Source organism: Lagopus leucura, unplaced genomic scaffold (assembly GCF_019238085.1).
Source record: "Lagopus leucura isolate 7727_CA_CO unplaced genomic scaffold, USGS_WTPT01 Super-Scaffold_702, whole genome shotgun sequence".
NCBI lineage: Eukaryota > Metazoa > Chordata > Aves > Galliformes > Phasianidae > Lagopus > Lagopus leucura.
The window spans coordinates 11,364,367-11,374,781 of NW_024962254.1; the positions used below are offsets into that span (position 1 = coordinate 11,364,367).

At 40.5% G+C, this 10,415-nt stretch overlaps 1 protein-coding gene across 1 annotated transcript; it reads right to left on the bottom strand.

Moving 5' to 3' along the window:
- Positions 1–530: 530 nt before the first annotated feature.
- On the bottom strand, positions 531–4,932 carry MMP7 (matrix metallopeptidase 7). The gene is made up of 6 exons (XM_042862581.1): positions 4,785–4,932; positions 4,036–4,259; positions 3,781–3,929; positions 1,936–2,061; positions 1,263–1,424; positions 531–708 (listed from the first exon to the last, which is right to left on the bottom strand). Exons 1-6 carry the CDS (start codon positions 4,902–4,904, stop codon positions 686–688), a joined length of 804 nt encoding a protein of 267 aa, XP_042718515.1. The 5' UTR covers positions 4,905–4,932; the 3' UTR covers positions 531–685.
- Positions 4,933–10,415: the final 5,483 nt, after the last annotated feature.

Here is a 10,415-nt window from a genome sequence, read left to right on the forward strand (position 1 = left end):
GAACCCTTCCCATCTCATCTTATGACTGAGCCCAGTGGAGACTTTGAGATTTCTCAGGTAGTGCTCAAGGAGCCGGGGAGCTGTGGCCATTTTGTCCTGGGATTTGAGAGATGTTGATGCATCTCCCTGTGTCATTTGAGCCCTTCAGTTATGGCAGGAAGACAGGCCCACCCTGCAGCACAGAGCAGCTCAGGTGCCCCAGGACAATGGCTCCAGCAGAGAGAAGGTGGTCCCAGGGCTCTGGAAACACTGTGCTTGGATTTATGTGAGCCATACAGTAAGCACGCTGTGATTCTGAGGAGTCAGTAGCAGAGACTGAGAACTGGAACCATGAAGAGGGCTTGTAAATCCAGCAGTAGTTGCACACAGGCTCTTTTTGGTACCCACACTTCTATTCAGGAGAATATTTTTCTGTCTAATATATCTGTAGAAGTTCTTCAATACACCATTGAAATGCCAGAAGGAAAAAAAAAACCACAACAACACAACTAACAACAAGCATTAGTCAACAAAGTATACAAGATGTTTGATTTTTTTTATTGTCACATGAAATTGGATAACGTGTAAACAGATCATGAAAAGTTCAAGGTGATGCTTAGACGTGTAATTAGCCAGAGCATTTAAATGGTTTTGGAACACCAAAACTACCAGATCTGAATTCTTAGGTTTTTTTGAAACACCTTCTTCAAGAGTTTGCTGACCTTCTCCCTGTGGGAAAGAAACATGAAACATAGAGACAATGCTGGAAATAGACAACACAAATGATTATGTTTTATTTCCAGTGTTCCTCTACAATGCCTGATGAAAATGGTGCCTAAAGGAAGTAAACCATGGCAAAGTTTATCCCATGAGATCTGTTCCAGCTATGCTCCACTATTACTTCTGAGTAGTTTCTGCTTTCACTCATCTGTCCCATTGACTTGGTTAGTGGGATGGTATTGTTTTCCCAGGGAGCAATGCTGTACTCAGCCAATATCCCCACTTGCTGAAATAGCTCATTTACAAAGTAAGGTCTATAGGACGTGTCTGGCAATGCACAGGTGTGCAGGAAGACAGTGCGCCAGGCTGCTGCACTGCCTCTTCATCAGCTCTTGGTCGCAATGGGGGCATGTTACAGAACAGATATAGTGCATACAGCAATATTTTTTTTTCCTGAGATTTACTCCTTTCTTTCTTTTTGGTAGTACAAGGAAGCCTCTGCAACCAGGGAGAGTGAAACCTATACACTGGTAGGTTTCATCTTGAAAATCAAGTGAATTTACCATATAACTTCTGAATTCCTCGCCTATCATCCTGAGGAAGTGTGAAGGTTTCTGGGTTCACATATGAGTAGAGAGGATACATCAGGGCTCCACGGACATTTGAGTGGGCGAGTCCCAAAGAATGGCCAAATTCATGAGCAGCAACAAGGAACAAATTAATTCCTGCAGCATAAAAGCATGGAAAAGTATGTTAAAGGTTGGGCATTTCTTTTTAACATATAAAGAATCCTAGCAGCAGGAGAATTTGTGTCTTTCATTCAGTTGAACTGAAGCATTGAAGTTTTGATTATTTATTACTGAACTTTCTCATTTAATTGTAATATTTTAATAAAAAATATTGCTTACCCCTTTCACACACACATAGAGACTCAGTCTCTTTCCCCCTCTGATTTAAATCAACCCACTCCTACAAGCAAGTTATTATGTCTCTTCATAAGTTAAGCAGATCGTGATCCTTGCTTAGCCTGCTTTGAAATCCAGACAGAACAAGCATTATGTAACTGCTAATAATAAGCAAACACAAGGACTTAGGCTGTTGAAAAGAAGGAAAGGTTGATACTGAAGCGGTGATGAAGCATGAAGTGTTATGGAAAATATTTCCTGTGGCTGTGTTCTTGTGACACAGATATGCAATGTTTGCTCTTTCCCTTTCATAAAGACAAGTGAATTTTACCTTGATTGTATTTTGACCACCTTTCATCATCGTCAAAATGAGCATCTCCACCTAGCCCCTCTCCAGGTTCAAAAGCATGAGCTAATGTGCCACCTCTTCCATCAAAGGGATATCCATCACCATGCTCTGCATTGGAAAAGAAAGAAATATCATCAGACAGCATGAGCTCTAATGCTCACGTTCAGCAAACCAAAGCATGTTGCTTGTTTGTGCTACCTTTTTTCATTATTCTTAAAAAAAAAAAAGCTATGTTAGCAAATTTGTGAAAATGGGCAGCAAGGCTTTAGGAAACACTCTCCAAATTCCTGACTTAAATCCAAGAACTAAACAACATCCAGTGTTTATTTCAGAATAAATCCTTAATGGTAGATGTTATAAGCCCCTGAATGTTTTTATTGTAGATCAGTGCTGTGCAGTATAAGTTTTAAACACTCACTTGTACTGACTGTAGTGGAAGCCAATTGTTTGGAGTACAGAAAACTGTGTATCTGAATAGCTAAGTTCTTTTCTACCCAGTCTTCGTATGATCTATTAGCTACTGCTATCACAGTGTCTGTGGGATGCTACCAATTCCTACATGGAGAACCTACAGGACAGGATATTTGTACCAAATCTGAAAATGTTCCCCTCCCACTGAGAGATCTCTGACCACAGTGAGAATTTCTGGGGTACTGAATATGAATATGTGTCCTTTTCCTCAGACCAAAAGGCATGGACCGTGAGGCAGAGCTAGCACAGGCAGAAGAGACCGAGTCCTACTGTGTGACAAGGGGTTAAAACTTAAACCAGCTTGCAGAATCCTTTCTCACATTGACAAGCCCATCAATAGACTCCTCCTAGCAACACACTGCCCAGGAACAAAGCAGGGGCTAGGCATGTTTGGTGTTTATATGCTATTATCTGTGATGTAAACCAGCTGTCTGATCTTCACTTCCCGTTGCTGGAGATCTAATAAATATCATCAATGGCTCTATAAAACAAGTCAGCTGGCCTTAAAGTAGGCATTCAGTTTGGCTATGCTGAGTCAATTTAGTGCCTGTGTAAGTAAAAATATGCCCATGTTTACATATTAGCCTGAATCACATATGGGCATCATAAATGGCCCTAATGGTCATCCCCATTTAGCATGCTCTGTCTTGCACCTGTGGTCTTAGACTCCACCAGTGAGATTCCTTCTAGAAGAAAATCAGTGAGAAGATCCTCTCTGGCACCAACGCAGTGAGGTTGGAACAGGCTGCCCATGGAGGCTGTGGGTTCTCCTTCTCTGGAGATATTCAAGACCCATCTGGACACCTACCTGTGCAGTCTGCTGCAGAGAGCCTGCTTTGCAGGGGGTTTGGATTAGCTGATATCTAGAGATCCTTTCCAACCTCTACAGTTTTGTGATTCTGTGAACCCTGATGCACCCCAGTGTGCATAAGGTGTTCAGTCCAGGTTACCGAACTGGAGCTAGACCAAAGTAAAGCTGCCTGAACCTGCCTAAATGCTTTGTGGATGCTGGGTCTTCAGCACCAGCTGTTTTCCTCTACACACGTCTTCTAATTTGTTTGGTTTGCACTGATTGTCAAGGCAGACTGTCACTGAACATCTAAAATTGAATGTCTCAGTTTGGAGTTTGGAGTTTGAATTCTCCCTCTGTTTCACAACTATAAATCCTAAGGGATTTTCCAATGCTTACATAGGAGTTAAAATGATTCATTATGCATAAAATCGGTGGCATGATAAAGGGAAGATAAACTTACTGGTAATTCCAAACTTGTTATTCTTTCCTAAGCCTCTGGTTATAAGAATGCATGCTGTAAATCAGGCAAAGAGCACTGAATTTTAAAAATTATATAGTCTCACCACGACGTGCAAATTTAATCACAATGTCTGCGTGTCCCCGGGTGACTCTTTTGAAGTTCAGTGGAGTCACATCGCTCCATACCATCAAAGCCCTTCTAATTGCATCATCCACATATTCTCGGGGTAGGTCAGGTGTGTAATTAACAATCCTAACAGCAAAAGGAAACAGACAGATGACATTTAAGCTGTGAAGGAAACCTGTAAATTTAAGCTCAAAACAAATCCTTTCTCCATAAAATCTTGACCACCACTAACTTGTAAGTCAGGTATTTCTTATTCCATCGTGGACTTCCAGAAAATGTTTGGTAATCTGCTACATCAGGGATTCCACATCTGGGCTGTTCCATTATGCTTTTTGTTTCTGCATTTAATTTTCCCGTTACAGTCAGGTGGAAATACTTCTGCATTTCTTTAATCCTCTCTTCTAGGCTGATGGCAGGGTGTTTTTCAAGAAGTGGAAAGAATTTGTTAAGATATGTCTGGAAAAAGAAAAGGAAAACAAAAATTAATATTTATACCTGCGATCTTTCAGCAACCGCATTTTACATTTGATTGACTTGCTTCCATTGTCCTGCAGTCATGGTTAGTTTAGATGCATTTTTTTTGTCCCATTTCAGTTTAACAAATGGTATTTTCTTTGTAGTACAGATTAATGTACATGAAAAGAGTTGAACAGCAGAACATTGTTCTTTGTTCATTGTTCAAGCAGTTCTTTCAAGGAAATGCAATTTACTGAGTATTCAAATACACGGAGCTCCAAAATAGCATAAAAATATTTTTATAATCTTTAAAAATGATATGTCCCCACTATTTACCAGTTGGAACTCATCTCTTTTGCAATTTAGACTTAGGCTGTCTAAGCCAATCAGCAAGTTTAAGTAGTTCTATGTCACCTCTGCAAAAATTAAGAGCAGATAATATAAAAAGACAGGAAAAGAATGTAGAAGTTAAGTAAAAAATCAGGCTATTCATGATGCAGTTACGTTGCCTCCCTGGTAACATACCTGTGCAATGTTTAAGTCTGCGTTGCTCCACAATGCTGGTTTAAGTGGTACTGGAAAAGGAAGGCTCTGAGGTAGGAGAATGGCAGCACAAAGTAGGAGGTATTGCATGGTGACCAGCATTGCCAAAGAGCCTCACTGCTGCAGAAAGTGTTAGACTTTCTGTCTCCCAAGACCAGAGCTAAGATGTTTATATAGATCCTGTGAGCTCCATGCAGCAATCATGGACGTGACTCAGTTTTCGGTGGTATAAATGTAATGGCATCGCTATTCTAAGAAATAAATGAAAGCATGTTAAACAAATACTCCCTTTGACTTCCCTGTTGATGTCATGTCACAGCTAGCAGCCAGCTTTGGCTCTCTCTATTCATATTATTCTAGAAGTGAAACCACAGGGTTGCACAGTTCACTTTCTGTAACTTAATCAATACAGTCACTGTATAATCACTTCTTACTGCATTTCCCTCAAAGTTCCTTATACACAGAGACAGTTTTGCACCACTTTGGTCTGACAGCTTGCCTGTGTTGATGCAGAAGGCAGAGATGAGATGAATGGGTGTGCTATATAACCTGCGAAGAATATGTGAAAGCCTTCAAGAAAAAAGGAGTTTATCCTAACAAGTATGTAGCCATCTTCTACCTCCATCTCTACCTGGAGGTCCATGGCAAAGGAAACCACTGCTGAGGACGGCAGAGACCACTTGCTTGGTCCCTTGAGATCAACACTCAATCTCCACTCAATGTGGAGACTCAACACTGTCTCCACAAAGCCCCACTGGAAGTGATGAGTTTTGAGAACTGCAAGCAGGAGCTTGCAAGCTGACTTGTGATTTTTTTTCAGGCTGTGCATTTTTGTGACAGTGTTAGCACTAATCCAGAAGGAATTGCACTTAAAAGAGAAAATACTGTTACTGCTTCTTACACAGGACAGCTCATGTGGGTATAAGTGAACGCTTATGGAAGAGTTTCTGGGTTACTGTTTTAATTCACTATGCTTCTGGTTGATTAGAAAAACTTCTGATTTCAGAGGGAGAGAATCTGTACCAAAAAGAACTGATGAATTATGTAGGAGAACTTCATTGCACATCTGAAATAGCTGTCAAAGGACTGCGTCTTCATATGATCACTTCTGAACATTCTGGTAGGCCTATGGGAAACATGAATTTTGAAATTGGAAAACTTGATGACAAAAGGTGATTTACTTCTAGAAGCGGGTTTGTCTTCTTCCTCAACAACTGACTTTATGCCTCATTGTGGAAATCAAGTAGAATCTGGACCAGGGCCTGGGTTTCAGGTGAGATGTATTGAAGCCTCCTTGAGTCCTGTGAGTCTTGGGTGCGGTGCTGATTAAATTCCCCACATACTTCAGAAGAATTTGAAGCCCCATTCCAATCAACAGACTGTTGAAAAACTCCCTTGTATCTTTTGTATCTTTTGAATCTATCTGGGCTGTGGCCACAGCTGAAAATTAGAGTTTAAGCATGAAAGCTTGCTGAGAAAGGACAGACTTGATACTCCATTTTATTTTCTCCTCAAAATTTGTCAACCCTCTTCCTTTTTGATAGAATTACAGAATCATAGAATCACCAAGATTGGAAAAGAGCTACAAGATCTTCCAGTCCAATAATCCACCTATCACTAAGACTTCTTTTTTCCTTTTGTTTCAAAAAAAAAGAGAAGATTTCAGTGAACATGGGACTAAAATCGAAACAAAGATCTTTCAATGAAAATGAAGTCATTTTTGGGGGGCTCAAAATCATTGGAAATAAATCTGATACTAATAAGATCAATATAAAAAAGAAATTGATGTTAATTCTATGATGTGTCTGTGTGAATTTTACATGTTGTCTTTTTACCTTCGTTTTAAATTACAAAAAATGTTGTGGGTTGGGAAAAACCATTTCCTGCCCTATCATCATAGTCACAGCATTTACATTCAGCAGAGAACCTATGCTTGTGACAGTGAGTGGAGGTAGGAAGTTCAAGGAGGTTGGAAGAAATACTGGCTACAGGAACTGTCCACACAGTGAAAATGGAAGTGCACCATGATGTATAAAAATCAATTGGGGAGGTTTGGAATAATGCTATTGAAACACTTATACCCTGTCTTTTTTTGAGGCAAGTAACTGCTGTGAACAAGGACACTACATGAAACTATGTCCTTTGAAGAGCCTTTTGATGAGCATCAGAGTCCTTCTGGTCTAGGGAAAAAAATAGGTACAGCTATCAAGACCTGAGTCTCCTTTGGACATGGGCAGTTTTGTGCTCTGCAGTGGGATGAAAAAAGGAAGTAAAACTGAATGATTCAGTGGTGAATGATCTTTGTTTCATGGTCATTTGTTTCATGATACTCAGCTGGATTCTGGCTAACCTGAATGTGGCCAAAAGTGGAGTTGGTGTATATCAAGAGTTGCTAAGTTGTCTTTGTGAATGCACTGGGTCTGACTGGGGTATGGTTAGCTTTATTTGTAGCAGACTATATGATTTTTGGATTTGTGGTTAAAAGTGTTGATCAGTGCTTTGTGTATTGGTCAGCAGTGCTTGTAAAAGAGCAAAGCTTTCTCTCTTTCCCCTACTGAATAGGATGGTGGTGGACAAAAGCTAGGGAAGGACACAGCTAGGACTGCTGATGTGAATTTGCTGAAGAGATATCCTGTATGATATAATATCATGTTCAGAAATAAAATTGGGCTAGCAGAAGAAGAAAGTGGAGGGGAAGGCAGAATTCTGAGTTGGCAATCTCTTGGAGACTGGTTTGACATCAGTCTGCTTGAGGGAGGTGATGAGGGATTGCCTTGACATCATTTTTTTTCTGTTTTCCACCTAATTATTCACTTATTAAATTGCTATTTTTATCTCAATCAATGAGTTTCTCTGATTTTGCTCTTTCTATTATTTCATGTGTTCCACTACAGATGGGGAATGAGCCATCAGTTGTGTAGAGACTAGTTTGTGGCCATGGACAACACACTGCAATGGAGAACAGGCAAAAGGAGTGGCCAAAAATTTCTGGGAAATGTTTTGTTTGGGTCACCTGTGAATTATGTAATATTGCATATAAGCTCTTACCAAACCGGATAGACCTGGATTATTATGGTCTCTAGAACATTTGATACCTTTTGTTTTGTTATCTGGTTATTTAATGTGACTAAAAAAATATTTCAAACTTGCATTTGTGACCTTGGTGGTATTTTTCCACAAAACAAACCTTTGGTATCTTCATCTCAGCTTTGCATGACACAGTCCTTGTGGATGATGAATTCCCTCTGAGAAACACAAATCTGGAGTCTCCTCAAGGTTATTGATGGACATTTTTCTTGGCTGATCTAGACTGTAGAAGGTGCCCCATTTCCAAGGTGCCTGCACTCCACTTCTGTAGATATTAACTCTGATGGAATTTCTTCAATAGTCCCTTGGCACAAGGAATCCAGGACTCCTTTGTGTGAGAATAGAAAGTTCCAGTTACCGGTGCCTAGCCACTGAGGTCCTGTTGTGGCCTCTCAGCATTGCCCATCCCTGGAGGGAGACAATCCAGTTCTTCTTTTTGTTCATCTGGATCAAGCTGCATTAAGCTGTTTCTCAGCAGGATATACCTCATGCCTTGTGGCTTTAGGGGAAGGAAGGCCTGAGGAAGGGATTATATGTTTAGGTTCAGCACAAACAACGCGACAAGAGCTAACAGACTTAGGTTACTAATAATTAGGCAATCTCAGCTTGTGGATTTACCATCTTATGGTTGTTTAGAGTTGAACTGCACTCAGTGACTTTCTATTCAGAACAGTTTGTCTGGGACATCATGCAGGAAAAATACATAAATGTGGAGAATAATAATATATTATATTATAATAAACATCTTAGCCAGTAAAACTCAGGCTACTTGCCTGCTTGTGTTAGGTTTGACATCCCGCCTTGTTGAATTTGTTTGCTTCTTTGTTCAATGCCATGGATCAGAAGTCTCTAGGCAAGAGAAACATACAGATCTCTCAAGATTTTCCTCATAATAATTTACTTTATTCAATTTAAATTGAAGTCATAAGATATAACCTTTGGGTGCATGCAGTCTTTCCTTCCTCTGTGTACAGGACAGAGAAAAGGGAAGAGGGCAGGAGGTCAATCAGCTACATTTCACTGCAATATGGATGCAAACCTTGCTGACACTGGAGCAGGGGCAGGACCTCCTAGAGACACTTCCATTTGTGAATTCACGTCTTGTAGCTGGCTGCCCCCATCCGTTTTTAAGTCCGTCTCAATGCTGGACTGGGCCAAGATGCAGTGCATATATCTTGTCTGAACAAAGACATATACCTCCATGCCTTTAAGTTCACTCTTGGCCTAAGGCAATCTCAGATTTCCAGTAATGCAGCAAATCTCTGGGATTAGTAGCAGAGTCCAATTTAAAATAGACCGGTCTTGCAGCAGTGTTGCAAGGGCAGGCAAAGTACACTGTAGTAGCATGGAAAGATATACTGCACTCAGTTTGTCCACACCAATGTAAACCAAAGTAAGGAGTAAGGCAATGTCTGAGGCATTTCCTTATTCACTCTAAAAATCTGCATATTAGCAGATCCATACCTGCTGATACATCATGGTGAATTTCTTTTTGATGATAATAGAGATCAGAATTTGTAAGGCAGACTAGACACAGAAAGGCAGGTTCTGATCACTTTACTGTCTCTTTTGAAATGGTTCCTGATTTGTGGTGCTGATTCATGTCTAGAAAACTGACAGCCTGCTGGTCAGACAGCCCTGAATGCAGAGTGGGTCCTTCTTTTATTCTTCCACTGTTTCCAGCAACTGAGTATAAAGCCAATAACTTCAGGTTCTCCATAAACTTGTTTATACCACTAAGATGTTCTGTCACCAAAGATGTCCTACTTGGAGCAGAGCTGCAGCCTTTGTTTCACACAAATCAAGATATGTTCTGTTTTCTAGAATGCTGCATTTTGACCTTGATACCATTAAAAATCAATATAAGCATTACAGAGCTGCATAGCCAAGGGCTGCTTGCACTCAAGTGGTGAAGACTGAGTCACACAGTCTTGCTAACTTTCACACAGTTATTCACATAGCTGCTCACCAGCCTGAGTGGTTACTTAACCAGACCCCATGTGACTAACCAAATCAGAATGCAGAGGAAAGCAGAAGAAGAAATTTCAGAAAATCAGTGAAATCCATTCATTCACATACCAGCAGAAGTGCAGAAATGGCTTAGCATTATTATTTTCATTCTTAAGTATAGCCATGTTCCTTAAGGGAGCCATGTCCTTCTGCCGGGTTTTAGGCATCTGCCTGTTGCAGCAGCATCAAAGTCCACCCCAGTGAGGAAAGAGTAACCCTGAGGTTGGAATTCAATTTGATGTTTGCTTACGTCTGAATCGTAGAATCACAGAGTCATGGAATCACAAGGTTGGAAAAGACCTACAAGATCATCTAAAGATGGTTTAAATGAAGCCACAATAGTCCACCTGGATGTGTAGATGCTCCAGCAGATATGGCAGAAATCCATCATGAATGAACAGGCGGCTCCTGAATGAGCTCAAATGCAAAGGAGACTGACAGAGATATGTGTGGAGATGGGCTATCTGAGGGGTAAAACATTTTGTCTGGCATGCAGGGGTGGATTCTGAGAAGACA